The sequence below is a fragment of the Convolutriloba macropyga genome, chromosome 6 (assembly GCF_964194025.1).
Source record: "Convolutriloba macropyga chromosome 6, txConMacr16.3, whole genome shotgun sequence".
Classification (NCBI taxonomy): Eukaryota; Metazoa; Xenacoelomorpha; order Acoela; family Convolutidae; genus Convolutriloba; species Convolutriloba macropyga.
Window position 1 is genome coordinate 8,547,358 of NC_134473.1, and position 23,255 is coordinate 8,570,612.

The 23,255-nt window shown below is 36.1% G+C and overlaps 1 protein-coding gene across 1 annotated transcript; it reads right to left on the bottom strand.

Moving 5' to 3' along the window:
* Positions 1-44: 44 nt before the first annotated feature.
* Positions 45-22,948, bottom strand: LOC142341469 (uncharacterized). Its single transcript, XM_075392430.1, has 3 exons — positions 22,467-22,948; positions 911-1,197; positions 45-359 (listed from the first exon to the last, which is right to left on the bottom strand). The coding sequence occupies exons 1-3, from the start codon at positions 22,539-22,541 to the stop codon at positions 176-178; spliced, it is 546 nt and encodes a 181-aa protein (XP_075248545.1). The 5' UTR covers positions 22,542-22,948; the 3' UTR covers positions 45-175.
* Positions 22,949-23,255: the final 307 nt, after the last annotated feature.

Genomic DNA, 23,255 nt, shown 5'->3' on the forward strand with positions numbered 1-23,255 from the left:
TCCCCCCCCCCCCCCCAAGTACGTTATGCACCCCCATTGCAAATAATATGCACGCAGCAAGCTGGGGGAGGGGGGCACAAACGGAAAAGATCCCATTTGTCAACAAATGGAGAAACAGAAATAGTTCCATTCTATGACTATGTACAAATGATGACAGTTTGATTGTTCGATAAGTTCATTGAATCACATCGTCAGTTGGGTCTCTTTGTCCACTGAACAGTTCGTAAGCCCTCCTAGCCTTCGAGTATGCCACACGTACCTTCAGCTTGTCCACCGACTTCCGTGGCTCCTCCAACTTGGCCTCGTCTAGCGCCTCGTCTGTGAACAGGGGTTCCAGCTGGTTCTCGCTCACCCACTGCCTGAAAATCCCAAAATCATTGCCCTAAATTTGGTTTCATCGCCAAAAGAACACGATTTCACAGCAATGGTATGTCACTAACCATATCCAAGATCTGTATATGATTTCATACAATTATCGGCGTTGTACCCACGGAAAACGAACATGATCTGACTATCCCAAGTCGAGGAGGTCCAGACTTAGAACTAACTATTATCATACCAACATCCAGCGTACGGTGGGACATTCTCAGAGAGGAAATTATAGGGTGTGGCAGGACAACCGGACAAGTTTCAGTGTATACAGTGCTCTGATTTAGTCTGATTAGAAGTATTTTTCTGTAGGCACCAAAATATCTAGTTTCTGTAATGACAGATGTAAGGAATCAAAGATTGCCTCAGAATTATGCAAGCAAATATATGCCACCATTGTATTTCGAATGCAGGCAACCATCGGTGCAAGTACACTAAGAAACGCCAAAGACCGAACACGAACAAATGAACAAATAGAGAGCCTTTCCAAATCTCTGCAGGTACAAGTTTTAACCCCGAATGAGAATTATCAACTTCTTACCATGTCGTAGGTGTCTCGTAAAAAGCAACCAGCATCAATTTGGGAGTTTGAGTCCCAGTCGGCATTCCCTTTTCCCCTCTTTCCGAGATAACAGGTGCGCCCTTCTGATTACTAGCTCCAGTAGACCCCGGATGAAGAGCGGGGGATGAGGTGGATGTGGTATTTGAGTTGTGTAGATTAGATGCTATCTTCAGCTGGTGATCGTACTGTTCCAGAACCTTGTCAGGTGGAACTGGAATTGGGATACCATTGTACTTCGTGCCCTCAACCGTCTCGGGTGCAATCACCTACACAGAAACAAATCTTTTAATGTGATTTTTAATGAGGTAGTATTTTTATATCTTCTTGCCTGCATACCAATGAAGAGTAAATTAGGAAATCTCCCCCGCAGGAAATAACCAAGGTCTAGAAAAAACCACCCCCCCCCCCCCCCGTCTGATTCTAAAAGGAAATAAGACTCTAAAAGGTAGTAAAACTCCCACGTAAATGAAACCCCATGTTAACACTGAAATTCAGTGAACTAAATGAGCTTCAATAATTGAGCTTGATGGAAAAAGAAATAGATAAATAGATAATTATAACAAACTGAACCTACTTCAAGCCAATTTCAATACTTTAATCATTTCTTTAAAGCCCCAGCTTATCATAAAGCAAAAAGAGCTCTTATCATGAGCAAAAGGTAACATCGACAATTTCGTGGCGATTTCTTTATAACTTAACAAAACAAAATTTCCTCTCACTCCTTAAACTTTTGCAATTTTAATAAACAGAGTGTCTTGAAATGAGGAAGCGAATTTCGGTTCAAAAGAATTACCTGCTGGGCAAACTTTTGTTTCTCTTTTATATGAAGGTCTCGGATATGCGAAGAGTTATACTGCGAAACAAAGTACCCGATAACAGTTCTTTCAGACGGCGTTATCGCCATGTCATCAGAGTTCATACCGATATGAATATATTCTCATTTTTTTCTCAGATGTTTTTTTTGTTCTATAATCTCACATGCTTTTGTTCATCAACGTCATTTGATCATTTGTTCATAGACAGAATACATTTATTTGCCCTACAGTGTTTGCTGGAAGTCACATCACCAAAAAAGATTGTGCGCAGTCTCGTGCATTGCAAAATACCAAATAGTTTTCAAAGTACATTACAATCGAAACTACATTACAAGTAAAACAAGTAAAACTTCAAATAAAACCAAATATCGGTTAAAAAATCATTAAACTTTTTTCTCCGAAAAAATTAATTGAGCGTCGAATTCTTTCTGAAAGGCGTCAAGAATTTTTGAGACTCTGAACACCTTTAAAATGTTTTGAAGTCGGCTGAGAATTTTAACATAAATGAGTTTACAGTGGTTTAAACAGACTAATGCAAAAAAGACTTTGAAAGGAAGAATCCCGAAATTGGCGTCAGTGATTCCAAACTACTGAGGGGCTCGCTGATTATCATAAACCATCAAATAATGCGCCAGTAGACAAAAAATCAATGAATTATTATGAGCATTTTAAAATGGTATAATCCACCAACGGGGTGAGAACCTGAAATCTAACAAGCAATTTAGCTAAGCCAATTTTTGCCAGCCAGTTTTTCGAGAAGCAAAAATAATTCAGCGACAAAAAATGAGATTTAACACACGACTGCTACTGCAAACCAGTTATCTAACTCTAACGCATATTTGAGGAGTTGAATACTTTGGAGAGAAAACCAACTATCATGTGGTTATCGTTCTCATCAACTTTTGCTATGACAAAAATTAGGTGCCGTTGTTATTTTAAAAAATCTATGGCTATTTCCTATTATAGACCATCGGCTCAGTGGTCATCTAACATATATCCCCATGACTAAAAATATACAATAATGGAATATAAATTGGCGGTCGGGATACAATGTGAAAGACTCAAATCAACAAGAAAAGCAAGCAAGAGATCTAATTTAAAGTATATCTCTAAGAATATGATTTTTCTCATTGTTATACCTGCAGCGTCAAAATTGCAGTCTCAAGCATCTGGAGATACAACAAACAATTTATTTTCCTCGATTTTACGGAACTATTTTTCAGTAACATGAATACCGACTAAATTGACTCAAAAAAGGAAATGCGTGGCTATTTAAAATATATATTCAATTCAACAAAGCAAAATGAGATTTGCTATCTCAAATTTGTAAGCTTAAGAACCAACTTGCACACCATGAAATTGTCTACTCAAAAAATTTGCATACTTAGAGAACCCAGTGTACAATTCCATCGTCAGTAAAACTTCGAAGCAGAGAGCTTTGTTTGAAAGATTGAGCTTCGATTTAAGGAAAAGAAAGTCTCATTTTTTTGCGCTCAACTTAGTATCCTATAGGACACTACGAATAGGTCAACAAAATTAGACATTACTTCCTTAGGTCTCAGTTCAATATTTCAAACTAAGAAATCAATTTTTGAAACTTGAATCAAACAGCTGTAAATAATCGGCTGCTTCGCTATCGGAGACTGAGACGTTTGGTCTATTTAAACTCTTGTGTCTTTTTAAGCTTCACTTGTTTTTTTTTCATTGCATCTGAAAGAGTGAATTGGAGAAAATATTATTGAAATTACTGAAAAACATGAAATAAGAAAAAATTGGCGAAAAGTTTTCTTTCACTGATCTGAAAAATGTACTCCTAAATTTCATTTCAAACGAAATTCTCTTTCGTACCCTTTGGTTCTTTAAATACGTTACAACAAAATCTTGATACCCATCGAGCCTCGCGCCCAGCACTTGGGCGCAAGCGCCCTCGTGTCAGGGCACTGAGGCCTTAGGGCGACAAAAATTTTTGTTTTTACGTATACTTAGAGACTAGTAAGGCGTAATGCTCTGAGAGAGCTAATCAGCCACTTAAGGCCCCCGGATTTTACCTGCTTATTGCGTTTTTTAGAGGACCAAAACTAAAAAGGGTCAGACAAAAAATTGGTCGCTTGAACAATCGCATGAAAAAAGACCACATGACTAAAAATAATTGGTACGAACATCATTTGAGAGCAATTAAAATCATCGAGCTTAATTCTCATATCGTTTCCTCGGACTTAATGTACGAGGTACTCTTTTCCTGGCAATGTTCAGGTTCAAAAAATGGCCAAAAATCAAGCTTAGTAATCTAATAAAAAGGGGCAGTCTGGAGCCACTGTTTTAAATATTTTAAAGGGTGCTGAATACTTGTGATAGCACACTTAAAATTGTCAGTTAATTTTCAAATGAACTCCAGCTATAATAACAGTTAATTATCAACAGAGTTTCTCGTGATTTCCTTGGTAATAAGGGTACAAACTTCGACAACTTTTCGTGGCACTGTTGCTAAACAACACGGGGTTGTCTGAAGATTGTCTGAAGTTGATCTCAAAAACACTTTCATCAATAAATTATCCAATTTTTGTTATCGAAATAAACCGTTGTTCATTTATTTTGACCATTATACTAACACCTCTTTTTCAATAATTTATGAACAAATGTCTGTTACTCACAGCTTACACAAACGCTGACATGTATTTCAATTCAATCTGCTAATTTTCAATTGCTCACTACTTTCTCAGCTATTGCCATAACTTTACACAAATTTTTAAGCTTGTTCTTCCATCATAGCAAAGCTGGAATTAGAATTAGCTGCCAGCAGGTCAAGATTGAGGCGTTCAAATTCACTGGTTTTCCACAGATTTTTCGATTAACCTGACATCTAATTCAAACAATCACCTGAACAAAAGACACAAAATTGGCACTAATGCCTTCAAAATACTGCAACTTGACAACTTTTTGTTGAAACGCGGCCTCAAATTAGACATTCAAAAGCCTTCAACACAGCATTAAGAAACACTAAAAATCAATTTATGAACTGATTTTCACAAAATGCGGTGAACTATTTACTTTTAAAAAAAGAACAAAATGCTGTAAAGTATCTATGGAATAAAACACAACTGTTAGTGTGTGGTATACGCCCAACGGCTTACATCATATATATTATAAAACAAAAATTCACGGGACCGAATGATATTCTTGCCGAAATTGTATCTCAATCACGGTTTTTACTTAAATCTGCAATTCAAAATTCAATGATCACTTCTGTGCAAATTTGTAATTAATTGTTGCAACAAACCTTGCATTAATTGTTTGAAAAATTTTATCCTGAACTCAGACACTCATATATATAAAACCAGATTTTGAAATTTCTAAGTACGCATTTCAAGCGAGGTTACGCGACTCTTCGAAATTCTGACTTACATCTCGAACCGCCTTTCTCGACGAATGTCCGATTGTTTCAGAGACTTTATCACTGTGACGTGACACCAATACTTATTATGAACTAATCATAAACTTTCGGCTATTTGCCCGGATGGTTTCTGTTGTACAACAGTTGTTGAGAGAATATGTTGCAAGTAGTGAAGGCTAATTGGGTGAAACTTGACAAGAGATGTCAAGACACGAACCTTCATTACCCTTACAGCTCAGCCTCTTCCTACCTAGTGTGAAATTCAGTACTGAAGATAGTTAACGATTGGCTGCTCAAATACAAATTGAAATTTAACCGCCTTCTGAACAAAAAGAGCAACGTAATTGGGATTTCAACAGTGACATTTGAACACTAATATTTGTTCTACTCCTCCCTTTTTATTACCCCCAGTAAAATTCCCAAAATGAGCATTGAATAAACAAAAGGGACATTCTTTCAGGTTTAAGGTTCAACATACTGAGGAAAAATAATCCAGGACAACAGTTAGCTTTAGCTACTAGGAACAGAAAACACAAATTATATGATTTCGGTCAACGCGACACCAAAAAATATTCACATCGGGGTAACATTTATTTCTTGGATAAATTTAAGTTATGAATTAAAAACTTAATTTAATTCATTTTAATGACTAATCAATTTAATGAACGATTATATTAATTGGTAATTATAAAATGTACTTGTCGCCCAATTCCACCAATCAGCCCAATATCATTTAAAAGTAGGGGACCTGACTCATATTAATGTCCTCAAAACAGTTGGAGAAAATGGAAAATACAACCACTATTAATGTGGTCTAAGTTTCTGCCAAAAAATATCATAAAAATATCAAAACAACTTTTTGAATACTAAACATGTACGCGATGTTCGAATTTTGTTGATCTATTTTGATATAAAATTTTATTGTTTATTTTGTTATCCAGAGGAATTTACTCTCTCTCTCTCTTTAGTTGGGTAATTTAATAGTTCAGTAAAACTAAGAGAAAAAGATCTTTTTTTTTCAGGCGTAACATTTCTAAAACGACGGTTCGGGTCCCGAGCAACACAAGAGAAAAAATTATACATAAAAATGAGCTGTTCAATTTTTGAAGTTCAATATAAAATGCTCTGACCTTCAGAATTTTATATTGAACTTAAAAAGGTGCAGATTGTATCATGCGCGTAATGCTTCACATTGTCTTAACTTAATTGAAATGATTATAAAGAATGAGCACTGATAAACCATGCTAAGAGTAAGGCAAATCCAATGAACACATGCACAAGATAAGCAAGCACAGTTTACTGTTGTTGTCTAAGTGGGCATTGATTTTGCCATAGACAAACAATAACATCATCAATTTTATCTTCGCTCAACAACAACAGTCCCCCCACACATGCAAGACTTATCTCACTCCTAGCTCCATTCAAATCACAACTGCCGCTATAAATCGATAAGTTTCCTGCGTAGAAACAAAACAAACAATGGAGACATTTGATTGCGTTTACTCAAGTGGCCAGTCCACTCTCAAAGATAGAAGAGACAAGGAATAGCACTGAATAAATAGAACAGTGGATTTATTTGAAGTCTCGGAGGAGGATTCAACTCAGCTTTCATCTAGAGCCGATAGCAAAAAATTGGAATGCTTCCCACAAATATCAGGAAAAGCGACAAGAAATATCAAGATACAATGCCAAAGGGGGCATGAAATGGAGTACCAATGCCCACTAACCCTGCCTCTGGGTTGATAGTGTTGAAGAGGTGCGGATTTAGGCAAAAATAACAGAGCCAACATAAACATTGCATGAAATGCTCATCTGTACCTGTATGAGAACACACACCTCCACGTTATAAAATTCGTTGTAAAAATGGTGTCTGTAGTGCCGGAAAAAATGCAAGGAGAGGCTATATACATAGCCAGAAGCCGACTTCCATCATTTTTCTAACGTGCAAGTTGCGTGTTTTAAGCAAAGTTAAGTAACTCTGCAGAGTCACTTCGAAATTCTGGATTAATATCTGGAACCGCTGCACGGCTCTCGGTGAACGCCAGAACTTCTCAGTTACTTCAAAAAGAGTCACGTAACCTATAATTGACTCCGTTGGCAATATGATTTAGAATTTGAAAGGAGCGAGTATAAAATGCTAACTCAAATGTTTCCATCAGCAATTCTCATTAAAAGGGATTCCGAGAAAGAAGTAGATTTTAACCAACTGATCTGGAGTGAACAGCTCTCAAACACATCTGCAGGGTGTCACTTGTAGTCAACTTCATTGAAACAATTGTTTTTTTTTTGTTATAGTTGAAAAAACAAGGCTAGCAAAATATGATTTATATTCTCAAGTTTCCGAGAATTGAATCTATTTCCGGAGGTGTCATAAAAATAAAATCAATTAAAGTTAGAGGATAGAAATATCAAAATCAAGTAACTTACAGCTATAAATAATATAAATAATATAAATGATAAAAAAAATTATTTAAATCGAAGCTCGTGAGCTAAATTTAGCTTGATTCATTTCCACATCATTGTTGCGCTGAATGTATTGCCTTTTTGACATTCTCTGGGTGAGTCAAATTTTACATTCACTTCAACTATCTCTATTTTTTACTTCAACTATCTTTACTAGCTCTATGTTGTGCTCATGAAGTCGATCTCTAACATTCACATCTTCCGAAAAGAAATTGCGAGCGATTCGCATATACTTCACCAAAAAATCTAGAGATAATCATTTGAGACCACAAACATTATTAAGACGATTAAGATGAACTACCATTTTTGACAACCTCTCGGTAGGTCAAAATTTTACATTCACTCCAACTACCATCTTCTATTAGCCCTATGTCGTACTTATAAAATCAATAACTAACAATCACGCACGTCCTCCAAAAATCAAATTGCAAGCGATTCGCATTTACTTCACCAGAATTTCTAGAGAATCTCATTTGAGACTTCAAAAACATAAATAAGACGAATAAGATGAACTGACCTTTTGAAATAATCTCGGTAGGTCAGACTTTACATTCATTTCAACTATCCCTGTTTTACTTGAACCATCTCTACTAGCTCTATGTTGTAGTCATAAAGTCGATTTATAACAATCACAGTCTCCAAAAAAGAATTGCAAGCGATTCGCAATTACTTCCCCAAAATATCTAAAAACACTCATTTGAGACTCCAAAAATCTTAATAAGATGAAGTGCCCGTTTGAAATTCTCTTGGTAAGTCAACCTTCACATTCACTTTAACTATCTCTATGCTTTACTTCAACTTTTTTTACTGGCTGTATGTTGTAGTCAAGAAATCGATCTCTAACAATCACATCCTCCAAAAGGGATTTGCAAGCGATTAGCAATTTCTTCGCCAAAATATCTAGGGAAGCTCATTTGAGACTGCAAACATGACCAACTAACGTCGGGCGAATTGCTCTCAAACGACCGGCGAGCGGTTGGCTTCGTCAGTAGCTAGCCACGGTTTAGTGAGGCAAGCTTAAGCTTAGTTGAAGGGGCGTGAGTTGAACGCAGCGGGGGAGCAAAAGTGGATTGGGGGAGACTGATGTGAGGCCGGTTGATGGGGGTGTGTGATCAATTTTTAAGAAGAGCCATTCAAACCATAAGCATGTAAGTCTCCAAAACAGTTTCTGTTAATCGCAAACTTAGAGACTATTGAGCTGAAAGGCTCTAAGAGAACTTAACGCCCACTGGGCGCTACCTCGTTATCAAGTTTCTGAGGACGAAAAGTCAAATGAGTCAGAATAAAAATCGGTCAGGCCAATAAATTGCATTAAAAATACAAACAGGATTTATATATTTGCTGTAAACTGCGTTTGAGAGAAATTAACAATGATTACCTGAAAACTGCTTGTTCAGTCATTTCCGATGAAACATTTCTACTGTAACTACATTTCTACGAGAGAGAGAGAGAGATGTGTGTGAGAGAAATAAAATATAAACGAGAAAATAGAAGGAAAGGAACCCCAGCTCCTTTCCCTCTATTTCCCCAGCTCCTTTCCTTAAATAGAAGGACAGATAGAGAAAGAGAGAGAGAAAGAGCTAGAATTACTTTCCCAGATGAGATTCGGCTCTTCAACTTTAAGTTTTCTAGTCTTGTTAGTAATGAAATAAAAAAACTGTACAACATTTTAAGTTTCCAGATTTTGCATTGAAAACGTTCCAAACTATTCTTTGTCTCTGTAGTTCTGTCAAGTAACCCATCTGCAAGATTTAAAAAGTTTTGCTGGCCAGTAATGATTGTTAAACTCAGAAAATTTCAAAAATATTCAATTATTTTGAAAACAATTGCATATCTTAACAAAATTGTGCAGAAATTCAAAAATATTTTCATCAAAACCATTTCATTGTCGCCAGAGACTATCCGGTAAACTTGTTTCAAGCCTGAAAAAGACTCACTGGCTCCTAAAGATCCATAAACTTGGAACATGACCATAATTTTCAAAAATTTGTTAAAACTGGAGTTATTAAAATATTGATACCTCTAGGAACTGTTTAGCAGCTTATTATCAAACCTTGGTGAAGGTCTCGGGGCCCCTGAATCCGGAAAAAAGCAAAATGATTCAAAAAAATTGAAAAAATTGCATACATTTAAAAAAACGCTAAAATTTTTATTAAAATCTTTTAGAACATTCCAATACAACTAGAAACCATACAGTAGCCTATTGTCAAACCCGAGAGGAGATTCCGTGGCTCTCAAGGCTCTAGAATTCTAAAAAGGCAAAAAAAGGTTATAAAAATGGAAACAAGGCAAATTTTGTTTAAAGAAACTGCAAAAAATTAATATTAAAAAGTTGAAAACTAATCCATGGCCAAAAAAATTTTCCAGCAACTTCTTATCGGAACTTTTTTTGACCACTGAGGCTGAAAAACCTGAATAATTACAAAACATGTAAAAGTTGGAAAAAAGTTTTGTCAAAAAAATGAAAAAAATTCATGATGTTAAAATCTTGAAAAACATTTTTTTTTAAATCTAAAAACTATACAAATACATATTTCGAATCCTAGAGGAGGTTCCTTGGCTCTTGATGCTGGAGAAACCAAAAAAGACAAACATTTTCAAAAAATGAAAAAATGCCAGTTTTATCAAAAAATTGCAACAATTTGTGATATTAAAAACTTGAAAACTACTCAAAGGCCAAAAAAATTTTCAGTAAATTATTATCAAACCCCTAAGGAGGTTTTCTGGCCCCTGGGTCTGGAAATACATGAAAAATGAAAAAACTGTGATGATGAAAAAAAAATTGCACGTTTTCTATTAAAAAAATGCTAAAATTGGTGATGTCAAAATGTTGAAACCATTCCAGGCTCTAAAAGCACTTAAGGCCCACTGGGCGCTAATTGTTTATCCCGTTGTTGAGGACAAACAGTCAAATGGGTCAGACGAACAATCGATCAAGCGAAAAATCGCATAAAAAAGACCGACAGGACTAATTTATTTCCAACAAACATCGTTTGAGAGCAATTAAAAACATTACTAGGACGAATAAGATGAACTGCCCTTTTGACATTCTCTCGGTAAGTCAAACATCACATTCATTTCAATTATTTTTATGTTTTACTTCATTTATCTCTATTAGCTCTATCTTGTAGTTAGAAGTCGATTTCTAACAATCACATCCTCCGAAAGGGAACTGCGACTGATTCGAAATTACTTCGACAAAATATCTAAAGAGGCTCATTTAAAACTCGAAAACCAATAATAAGTGCATGAGCTATCATAATAATTATATTTCAACGTTACTGAGTACTTTATCGAAGACAGTACAGGGCACAAACTTTAACTATCGCATTTGACGGTTATAAGAATTTAAAACGTGATACTACCTATTAATTTGAGAATGACAGTTGTTTTTTCGAGTTGTTTTTTGAGGCAAAAATGATATAAGATTTTTGCCTCAAAAAACAACTCGAAAAAACAACTGTCATTCTCAAACTATTGGGTAGCATCACGTTCCAGATGCCGCACCTACACATTCACCCACCTGCCGGAACCACAAGACAATTATTAGCCCATTTTTATTTCTACCAAAAATGTGAGAAATTTAAAATTTTTCTAGAGTTGTGTTAGAGAACCAATTTCGATTTTCGTCGTTTCTTTATTTATTTCATTTAGAGCTGTCCTTTTGTGCATTGCTGACTCTAGAGTTTACTTTGTACGAGTCTTCGGGTCCTTTCCAGAATAGCACAGGTTAAGTTTTTACTTGAGAGGGTTTTACGGAGTGTCTTTTATAAAAATTTCTCAATATTTCCTTGTTTTTCGGCAGAATTGTTTCAATAAGGCTTCGAAAATTTCTTCAGCCGCCGGAAAAACAATAATAATAATAATAATTTTTGACGCCTGGCGAATTTTTCGAAAACTTTTGTTTAAATTTTTATATCTTGAATGGACGCATTCTTGGCCTTATCAAAACCTCAATCTGTTGGCAAAAAAGAGCACGTTTTTTTTTTCATTTTTCATGAACAAGCTAATTTAAACTCAACTCTTTGAATTAATATTTATCGCGAGTACAGACTAACAACCTCAAGTTATCACTATAAAACTGCCTGAAGTTCTGTAAAATAGAAACACCGGAACAACAGCTACCATAAAAACGTCCTACGCAAATATAAAATCAAAGAGAAACAGTCTTGAATCCAATTAAAACTATTTTATTCTTAGATGACCGGGGAACAAAGTGCTCTTTTGATTCGAGTTTACAACAACAATTTCCTCTCAGAAGAGAAGATTGCGTAACTTGATGCAGTGTCATATGAAGTGAATGCAGCTTTTGTCCATCGCATTTCCCGCTCTTCTTTCCTTGTTTTGGTTCAATTGTTGGCTCTTTTTCCCTATTGTACCTGTTAGAAGAGGGACAGGTGCGAGGCTCTTTTGTCATATGATCATTTGCCACTTAGAGGCCAATTCTGGCAACCATAGCCGGCTAATAAAGCACAAGAAAGTTCATTTCACTACGAACACTCCCTGTGGACAACCGTATCCCACTCAAACCATTCATGCTTTTTCCAAGGGGGAAAAGGGGCTGAACTACGTAAGCGGCCGCGCGTCGGCTTTCTCTTTGATGTTGGAACAACCTTAGTTGGTATTATACTTGCACAGCTTACGGAGGATCAGTTGCGATTTTGTTGCTCAGCTGAATGGCGAAAGCCGTCCTATTGTTACGCTTTTTAAGTTTACTTTGAAAAACATTCGTAACTCCTTTTAAGACTGTCCAATCGAAGTTTATCAAAATTGGAAAATTCTATTTCAAAGGCATGAAATCAAAGCAAAAGTACAAACGATTAAAGTCTCGCACTAAATAAATAATTTTCAAATTTTAAATGAAGACCATTAATCGCAAAAAAAAATTAGGCCACATGCATAATCGACATAAAAGCTTTAAAAACAAAGAAAATAATAACATATATGAAATTAAATACTGCTGACATATGGAATTTAAAAATTTGCTTATTCTCTAATTTTGAACCCAGCGAATCACCCCAAGGTCAGGAAAAGACGGCATGAACATATTTCAGACAGAAGTAGTGAAAGTTTCCTATTTTGTCTGATCTCTTTGATATGGGCTCCTAAAATGCAATCAGAGCTCAAATCTGATTTGAAAAGCCTCATCAAAAATGAATCGAAGTGGCATCAATATTGTATAAACACAATTCCCCTTTGATTGAGTAATTGTACCTGTCATAAAGTATGAGTGACACTTTTATTAGATACCCTCAGTACCTTTTATTCATCATAGCAAGACCATCATTATCATCCGGGCTTAACCAACCATGACTGAGGGCTTATGTCTTAGTAAATATCCCAGTCTCTTCTCTCCTATCTACTCTCAACTAGTCATGCTGTTTGTTTGTTTGCTTGTTTGTGGTGCGGTTATTTGGGATGGTATGTTGTGAACTGATTTTCAAACAGCCAGGAGCAAAAAAAAACAATGTCAAACAGATCGGATCGATATTACATTGCATATACGTCTAATACTGGAACATGTAACCAGAAAAATATATGCCTAACCTGATTTTGACATGATTTCCCAGTGATGCATGCAGTGGGCGAACGGCATGGAGGGTGAAGTTGGGGGGGGGGGGGGGTCGTCTGCTTCAGATTTTGCAGCCTCTCAATATTGAAAAATATGTCATTAATCAGGGTAAGTTGTCTGCTGTACTTAGTCGACTTACACTCCACTTAGCGTTAACTAACACTGCATTTTACAAAATAACACCAAAGTCAAATATCAAATCGTTTTTAAAATTGCTCGTTAAATTAGGTTCTTAAAATTTCTCTCTCTCTCTTAAATCTCTCCGTTATATAGTTGGTTTTCTCAATTGAAAACATTAAGAGGTCGTTGTTTTCCTAAGCGTGATAATTTTATGGTTTCATGTCATAGGGATTTATAAATGTTGAGAGATATTTCAAAACCGTTTGAACGCGGCTTTCAATTAGGGTAACGGAAAACTTAACTAAATCATGCTCAAAAAAGCAACGGCATATCAAACAAAATAAATAACGGTGTTCATGTATGAATTATTAACGAGAAAATGAATGAAATACATCAATTTGAAGGGGAAAATGAGGGGAAAAGGTTTTGAAATATTCACACGCGCGATTTTTTATCACTCATTAACCTAAAAATTTTCCAAATTTGTGCAAATTCTGCTATAATCACATTAATTTTGAATCATTTCTATCATTTTGAAGCAAAAAACTTTGAAGCACAAAACAGCAAGAGCATTGAATAACTCAGCAATCAATAGAAAAGCCATGGACTGTGAACAATTTAACGCCAGATCAAGGGAACAAAATTAAATATTTGCAAAAGTATTTTTAATGTCCTGCCTTTTCACCCCTATTCATTTAACCCCCTATCATTTAACCCCTCTATCAATTCCGGATCTTTTCTGCTAGCGCCACATCCTATATAGCCGAAATTTAGGCACACCCAAATCATTGTTTTGATCCTTTCTGAAAGGGTTACTTCTTTTCATAATTACATGCCTGTTACAAAAAAACAACAACCATATTTGCATCATTTATCAAGAAATTCATAGTCGTAGACGCCCCTACAAAGCCTGTAATAACAAAAAAAAAATGAGAAGATAAAATTTTTGGTTGATAGTTAGATTATATGCAGTGACTTATTGCTAAGCACTTATTAATTTCAAATCTCCTCTCTATTAGTATTTTCTAAATGCCTATCCTACATATTCATGCGTAATAATTCAAAGGCATACAAAATGTTTAAACATATAAAAGTGGGGTCGCCTAACTTATTAGGGGGGGGGGGGGGCGCTAGCAGAAAAGATCCTCAATTCCTATCAATTCACCACGATATTAATCATTCATATAATTGGTACTATTAAGTTAGAGACGTAATCATTTGGCCATGCCTAAGCGGCCAGTGGGACTTGAAACAATTGCAACTGAAAATGGGATTAAGTTATCCGCTCGATTATGAGAAAACATGCCTGTCATGTCGACTGCTTATTTGCAGGGTGAAAACATAAACCGACTAATGTCGGAAGAATAGCTCTCGAACGACAGGCGAGGCAATTTAATTCAGGGGCTGTAGCCTACATACATTTTTCTTTATGGGTGCAAAAGTAGTTGACCACGGAAATGGACCTCCCGATCCCTCACCAGAAGCACTGCCCTCTCGGTTATCAGACCCTTCTTTTTACTATGCTGCAATCGATCTTATATTAGCAACAAGCTTTATTTCAGAGTGAGAACCATAAAACTCACTCAAAAATGAAGAACGAAAGCACGAAAAATTCACTTGAGAAGACAAAAAATAAAAAAATATTCTAGAATAAAAGCGCAAAAACGATCAAGCGAAAAATTTGCATAGAAAAGACTAACACGTTTACATTAATTGCAGATCTTTTCTGTTTTTGCCCCCCTCCCCCAGTCCTATATAACCAGTCTGTTTGCACCCCCCAAATATGTACTTTTCGTCGTTACAGATCCTTCAAATTAGGCACAATAAATTGCCGGCACCGGTACAAGATTGGATGGATTTTTGTTACAGGTTGTCAAAAAAATTAGTGTCACAAAGTCAATCCTATGGAAGATAAGCGCAAAAATAGTAAAAACATGCATTATTATTATTTGTCTGCTTACATAATAAGCAAATTTGAATTACTTTAAATGTGTTAATTTCAAATGTTTGCTGCATAATTAAATCATAAATGCCGTTTGTGCATAATTATATATGTCATTATATAAAACGCAAACAATATGCTATAACATGTGTAAGTGGGGGGTGCAAATGGACGTGGGAGGGGGGGGGGGGCAAAAACAGAAAAGATCCACAATTGCTACGAACTTCGTTAGAGAGCAATTAATAATAGAGGGTTAAATGAATCGGGTTGAAGAAAAAACGAACCATTGACTGCAACCTCAATAGTTACAGATAAAATTCTCTGCTGCTAATGATAACTTTTTAAAGAGGATACTGAAACAACACTAAAGCAGAGACAGGATTAATCAGTATTTAGAGTCTTTCCCATTATAGCACCCCTCCCAGCTTAGTGGTCCTTGAAGGTGTAGCCATCCATCACAGTGAGCATACTATAATGGAGGATATTAGATTTCAGAACACTGATACCTTGCCGACTCGAAACAAAAATGACAGAGTCTAACACCAAAAACACGATTTTAAGCCAAACCGACTAAAGTCGGACTAATTGCTCCAAAGTAATGTGCGAAGGATTTGTTTCGGTAGCAGCTAGCTTATGCTTAGGGAGACTGGCCTCACTGGGCGACGGTGTGCGTGTTGCGTGTGTTTCCGGGACGGGTGTCTCAAACCGTCCTTCACACAGTTGAATTCCACCTTCTGACGCAGCAGTTTTGATGAACCGTACAATAAGAGACCACTAAAGCTCTAAGAGAACTGCACCAAAAATAATACCACCTAATTTAGTTTGTCCGGTTATTTAGGACGAAGTTTGGAATTGATCAAGCATAAGAGTCGGGCGAATGGCTCTCATACAACAGGCGAACGGTTTGCGTTGGTAGTCGGCAGCTTGAGTTTAGGGAGGCTAGCTAGCATTAGGGTGTTGAAGCGGGAGTGGGGGGGGGGGGGGTTCGAAAGGGAGGGGGGGTTAATGAGCTGAGTGAGGTCTCAAGGGGGTGGCAGGGGGTTACGGGTGCAAACCCTACAGAAACTGCCCTTTACAGTTTTATTTTAAGTCATCTCAGCAGATTCATGAGACAGAGAGATGTACACTTAGGAACTAGCGTACCCCTACAAGTGGGTTTCAGGGTCTTAATACCCTCCGGGATTTACCTGTTGACAAAAAAAAATACCTGTTGACCTGTGCGAAAAATAGCGTAAAAGGCCGCATGACTAATATAATTGCTACAAACTTTTTTGAGAGCATTTTAACACATCCCGAATTAACCACCTCCGCCCTCGTCCCCGCCCTTCCAATTCTATTACTCGCCACGCCCCTCCAATTCTCCTCGACCCCCTCCCCCAACACACACACACACACACACACACACACACACACACACACACACACACACACACACACACACACACACACACACACACACGAACACACACATACTCACACACAAAACCTCAAGGATAAGGGTGTATACATTAATCAATTGTACATTAAAATACGGAAGGATCGAAATAAAATTATTTGCCAAGAACAACAAAACAACGACCACAAAGCTGATGGTCAGAAATTGATCAAAACTGCATTTAATTTATGCCGGCTGTCATTTTGAACTGAAGGAAGCAATTAAAATGCTTAACAATTCCCATATCGCAATTCATTTTTAAAATTGTAGTACATGATAGGGAATAATCATGGCAGCAATACATATTTAACTAACATTTTATTCATATGTGGAATTCTTTCAGTTCATTTAAAGTAGAAATTTGTAACCCTTCAATGGCGCTTCATTTTACCTAAGAGCCATAATACCAGCGCATTTGTAGTTTTTAAAACAACCCGAAGCGTATGCCTATCAAAATTGAATCTTTTCAGACCACGTGAATAAATTATGCTAATCCAAACTAGCCCTTTTTTGAACACAAAATAAACAAAAACAAAGTATGGAGCCAACAGTCTAAGGCAGAGAAAAGTATTCTTACTTTCAATTATTAATTACTTCTTCTGCAGAGAACTGTGCGCTTTTAAATGGCAGTGTATTTTTATAAGCAATTGATTGACATTTGAAAGACACAGCAATTCAAAGAAGATGCGCTCATCAAAAAATCATTAAGTTTTCCTGTTTGAACTCGCTTTCTTTCATGTTGCGAATGAGGCTCCGCAATTAGGGATAAGGCTAAACAAAAATCAATGTTAGCAAGTTCGAATTAGCAGCAAACATGTCCGCTTCTTCTTTGAAGGCAGTTTTTTGTGAAGTTCTCATTAACTCATTTAGTTTTGACTAACAATGGTACATAATAAATGGAAAATTAAAGCTCGGTTTTGCTTTGAAAGTACTTTTGTTCTCTCAAAAATTCTAATCATTAGTTAGGGCATTTACATTCAAACATTTGCAATTCTTAACATCGAATGCAAAAAGGCAGCTTCAATTCTGTATGCTCATCTATGCAAATAAGTCGGACTATTCACGAGGAAATTTTCGTTTATTTTCAAAAACTTTTTCCACCCGTTCCACAAAAAACGACTGGTACATCGGTTAGCTTGACAATGCCATGATAACAATTCGCATCATTATTCGCCATACAAGATATAGAGACAAAAGAACATGCAAAAAATAACCGCTAGAATACCTGATACTACTAGAAGACTCAAGAAGAACAAACTCTGCCAAAAAATATAACAAACAATGCCAAAATCTATAGAAAAAAAAGAGAAATAGGAACCATCAAACACCTAATGCAGAACAAATTATTCATAACTTGCAGGTCAAAACTTTTCACGTGGACCAAAAAAGTGCTAATGGTGGGGAAGGGTATAAAAACAGGTAAGGAGGTAATGGTAAGAGAAGCACAGTAGGGATAAAAGGTAGTCGATTGGGGTGGGGTGAGTCACCCATTTGGGGTGGGGTTAAGGTTAGGTGCGATGAGGACTGATATGTGCAGGTTTCGATTCTTAAGGGAAGGTATTGATTTCTGGAGTGAGGAGCAGTTCAGGGAGGAGGGTTCAATAAAAAGAGTCGGAACATCTGAAAATGACTATCACCTATACAAATGCCAGCTGTTGCTAACTAGTGTACATCAGAACCAAACTAAGCACGATCTGAATATTAATGCCAAACTTTCGAAACCGATGCCAGTGTTCCAAAAAAAAGAAGCCAAAGCTCACGACGTGCGCAAACTAAATGAATTTTGAAAAACATTTTTATAACAATGCGACTGAACCAGTTTCGGCAAAACAATTTTTGTAAAACCTTTCGAGCAGTTCAATCGTCTCACAAACCAGCTCCCTATATTCTTTAGTTTCCAGCTACCTTATGTATCAAATTCAAGATTTGATGGCAATTCACAATAGAATAGTTAATTCAATTAGACAGTATTGGACATTATTTCAAACAATCGTGTCCAAATACAAACCAATTAGGACACAAAAACCCCTTTAAGTCTGTCCTCAGATCTAACAAAAAAGTAACAAATCCAGAAAAAATTGATGTCAAGTTTCTCAAGCGCATTAGAAAATAGTTAGTATTACAGGGTAACAACATCCTTATTATCCTTAATGTAGAGCTCGCTTATTGTTGATATCTGTGCTATCATTTATTGTTAACTAAAACTTTGAAGATTTTCGGGTACAAAAGATGTTTTAGCCACTTATATGTTTTTTTCAACAAATTAACAAACAAATTTTTTGTTTCTTTGTAGTTTTTGAAAGTGGCGGGGGAAATAGACCTCTTACACTCAATCTGGTTTGTTTTTCTATGACTGTTAAACTTGACGGAAATATACATTGTACCGGAGCTTCAGACATTAATTGCTTGAGAAGTTCTTTAACGAGTTCAATCACCTAAAATTCGTATACAGTATGTACCGTGATCAATTAGTGTAAGACCTAAGCATTCATGTTTCTTCCCGAAAAGAAGTGCACAAAAGATTTTTCGTTGGACTCTATCATTTTTTCTTATTTCTTTTTGGTACTGTTTCCATGGACCAACAAATCATAAGTTTTGATCCATCTGTCAAAAGTGTGATAAAATATTAGAAAATTCTTTTTCGGTAAGGTCTTATCCGATACATAAATACTTTTAAATTTTTAACAACAAAATCAACGTCACCACGTAATGCTCAGTTTTTAGCAATGTAAATTCTGGTGTACTTACAGGATGTTTTGTAGTCCTTGAGCTTTACTTTTTCTTTTGTGGGTCTCCCGAAATTTATATCTCCACATTCGTCTACCTGATTGTTAATTTGTTAGTATTAAACCATTCGGAACCTTTTTCAAGGTCCATTTATAGAGGCGAATTATTTTCACTTCTGGCATTTACAAGTAGTATCACCTGCAGAAATTACTAAAGTGCTTTAAATACAAACTGGAGAGATCTTGATATACAAAATGTATAAAAAAGGGCCCAGAACAGAGCCCTGTTGAACGTCACAAACTGTTTGCTCTTCTGTTTTTTGCATACTGGACTTGCAAAATGGGTGCGCCTGCTTAATTAACTCAATGATAGCTCTAACGTTGGGCCTCTGAATCCATATATTTCTAGTTTTGCTAAAAAGGTATGTATGATCTATTGTATCGAAAGCTTTGCTTAAGTAAAAAAAACCAGCTTGCATAGTTGTTTTATCAGCAATTACCGCCACAAAAAATTACGTTATGATGGCGACGGCATGACACATGACATTTTTGATCTGAACCCAAACCGATTGCTAGCTAGCAAAATGATATTTACACAAAATTTCAATCCTCTACAGTAAAATCTTCTCAAAGATTTCATTTATTGTACTCATTATACCGATAGGTCTCTAAATACCAGGATCAGTCTTATTGGCTCTTTATATAAGAATATTATTTGAGCTATTTTGAGCTGATCTTGAGAAAATATGCCCCAGCAAGCAATAATTTATTGCTTTTGCAAGATTAAACTCAATAACGGGAGAAAAACACTTCAAAATTTTGTTTGAGACTTCATCATGAACAGCACTTTTCTTAGTGCTTTTAAGTTTCTTCAAGATTTTTGTAAACTCTGATTCATTAAATGGATGAAACATAAACGTCGGAAGAATTGCACTCGAACGACAGGCGAGGCAATTTAATTCAGGGTCTGTAGCCTAAATCAATTTTTCATGGGTGCAAAAAACCTTAACCCCAACGGGATTCGGACCCCTGACCTCCCGATTCATAGCCATCCGTACTAACCACTGCGCTATGAGTCACTTATTGTCCCAAACTGCAACCGATTATATATTAGCATCAAGCTTTACTTCGCAGAGAGCAATAGATCACTCATATATGATGAACAAAAGCGTAAAAAAGCCACTTGAGAAGTCACTAAATGGTCTAGAAAAATGCAAAATTGTCAAGCAAAAAATTTGCATAAAAAGACACGCACGTTTACAATAATTGCTATGAACTTCGTTCAAGAGCAATTGAAAACCATCGTTTTCATTATGGCGGATATAAGAGCTGCTTTTCTTGATATTAAAGTTTTCAGATAACTTTGGACCTATCGAAACAAAGTAATCGTTCAAGTCATCAAAATTGTGTAAATCGACGGTACTTTCATTTCCTTTGCGCGTTCATAGCGTCCCATAAATCATGTTTGGGGTCGGATTTTAGCCTAGTTCTGTAATTTTTATCTCTATTTCCGTTTCTTACCAGATTAGTTACCTTGTTCCGTAATCCTTCCGTAATAGCTAGTTTCGTATTCTATAGTAAGCTCTGCTATCTATTTTTGAAACAATTTGTCCCTATGCAATGGTGTTTTCAATTTTATTTGTAATCCAGCTCGCAAATTTAGGAATCATAGTTTTTCTGAAAAACTTTTCAGGCACAAAATTGTTCAAAAAAGCTTAAATAATAATTGGCAACCAAATTGCCAGGAGTTTTTGATATTCTAGACTAATACAATGAAATATCAGCTCTTCATCTGCTTTGATTGCTCTGAAATTTCGCATGAGTAGACGGTCGAATGCTTTTAATGTTTACACTTGACACAGTAAACTCGGCAGTTAAAATAAAATGATCGCTTATTGTCTTTGATAGCGTTTCATTTTTCACGTTTGTTTCCATGAATAATTGATCAGCGCAGCTCTTTGTATTTTCAGTAACTCCTGTATGCAACGGATTTTGTACTTGGCAGTTAAAGGATCATAGAAGATGCCCATATTCTTTTGTAGTTTTTTCTAATTTTTTCTCTAAATTTCTCTAAAAATATCTATGATGAAAACTCCAAAGATGAAACTAGAGTTTCAAAAAGCGGGGAATGCTTCCCAGCTTCGGTTCAAGACCAGTCAACTACAATGCCGGAGGTCTATAAATGACAAAAAAATTATGCAAACATTTTGCATCGTAGTTATATACAAATCATAAGCACTGTTTCTGTGTTTGTGTCCTGTATTGCATTTTGAAAAGTTTCGGCGATGTAAAACCCAACTCTGTCCGATCGTCGCTTAGCGTTGTTTTCTCGGTTTTGACACTAATTTCTGATCACCTGGTAGATCGAAGTCGTCAGGTTTGTCACTTTCTTTTAACCATGTCTCAGTTAAAGCAACAACATCAGGTTTCTGCTCTAATGTATCAACGAAAACTACTAGGCAGCATGATGAAATCTGAAGGAACAAAAATTTAAACATAAAAAAGTTCTGCTTTTGTTTTTAGTAAGACAATCATCAATGTATGCAGACTACAAAGGTTCTCACTGCTCAAAATATTAGAAAAGTTAGTGCATTCATCGTTCAAGTTCGTACTTTTTTTTGAAGGTGAAGACTCTTTTTCAACCAATAAATCGAATTCTTTCTCAGTCAAGGAGTATAATTTGCCAAATATTTTGTAACAAAATGCCTTTGAAAACATCTTTGAGGGGGGAGTCTTTGAAAACTAGCATTAGTTTTCACAATTAAATCAAAGTTGATGTCGACTGTCCACTGGATACTAATTTCCATTGTTTTTCTGAAATTTTAACTCGTACTTTTTGCTCGTGGTTGTGATTTTTTTCTTTTCTGCAACAGTTATGCAAGTCTCAATCACATTCCGTTCGTTTATGTAAACTTTTGCCCCGGAAGTCGGATCAAAATCTAATTGCCATTATACCATATCGAATAAGGCTGATGGCTCTAAAGAAACCTAACGATTGTTGAATTTATTTTACAGTTCCCAGGTAGGTAAAAGCAGGCCGCAATATCGTGAGTTTAAATTTGAATTTTTACCGGCCTGGTTAGTTCCAAAGTTTTGTGTACCGGGTACTCGCCGCCATTCTCTACTCCATGAAAAGTCAAACACATAAAACACGTTACAATCTGATAACTCTTTTTGCAAGCTCTTCCTTTTCGGTCCTTAGTTGTTCACATCCTCTACGTAGTTGGTTGATTTCTTCCTTATGGTAATTAATTTCTTCCACGAACTCCATAAAAAGAGCACATTGAATTTGTAGCGTTAAGATAAATTGGGTCTATTTTCTCATACAGCGCCATGTTTAAGAAGAATGCAAGGGAAATTTTTTTAGGTAATGCAGTGAAAATGAAGCGACCGTCTGTTAGCTGTTCATTTGATGTCTGAGGTGTCATTAATACCCAGCTTATTCTACAGAGCGGTTGTATTATTGCTCACGTTTTGCTAAAAGCAGAATAAAGAATGGGCCATGCAAATCCTTCTACAAAGTCACGGGGATAAGAAACCTCAAAACTGTTTGTCTGTAGTAAACGCAATAAAAACATTGATTGAAAGCCATGCTAGGCTTGCAATTGATAACATTTGATTATATAGTTATAAAAATAGTCATTTTTTATAACCAAGTAAATGGTTTCAACTCCGTCCAATAGTCCTACGGTCATTTTGGCGGTGAAGTTTGGTCGAGATGTTATTTTTTGAATTGAAGTTACTTCAATCAAAATGATGACAACGCTTATCTGGAAAGACTCTTGAGAGGTCAGAATGCTGACCAGTAAGCCAAAACAATGTCGTGTATCGCTAGATAAATTTGTGAGATTAACCAATAA

Coding starts and splice junctions, on each gene's coding strand:
- LOC142341469 (XM_075392430.1), bottom strand. CDS start 22,541: ATGTGTTTGACTTTTCATGGAGTAGAGAATGGCGGCGAGTACCCGGTA. Junction 1,198..22,466: donor CTTTGGAACTAACCAGGCCG/GTAAAAATTCAA, acceptor GTTTCTGTGTAG/GTGATTGCACCCGAGACGGT. Junction 360..910: donor TACGAGACACCTACGACATG/GTAAGAAGTTGA, acceptor TGGGATTTTCAG/GCAGTGGGTGAGCGAGAACC.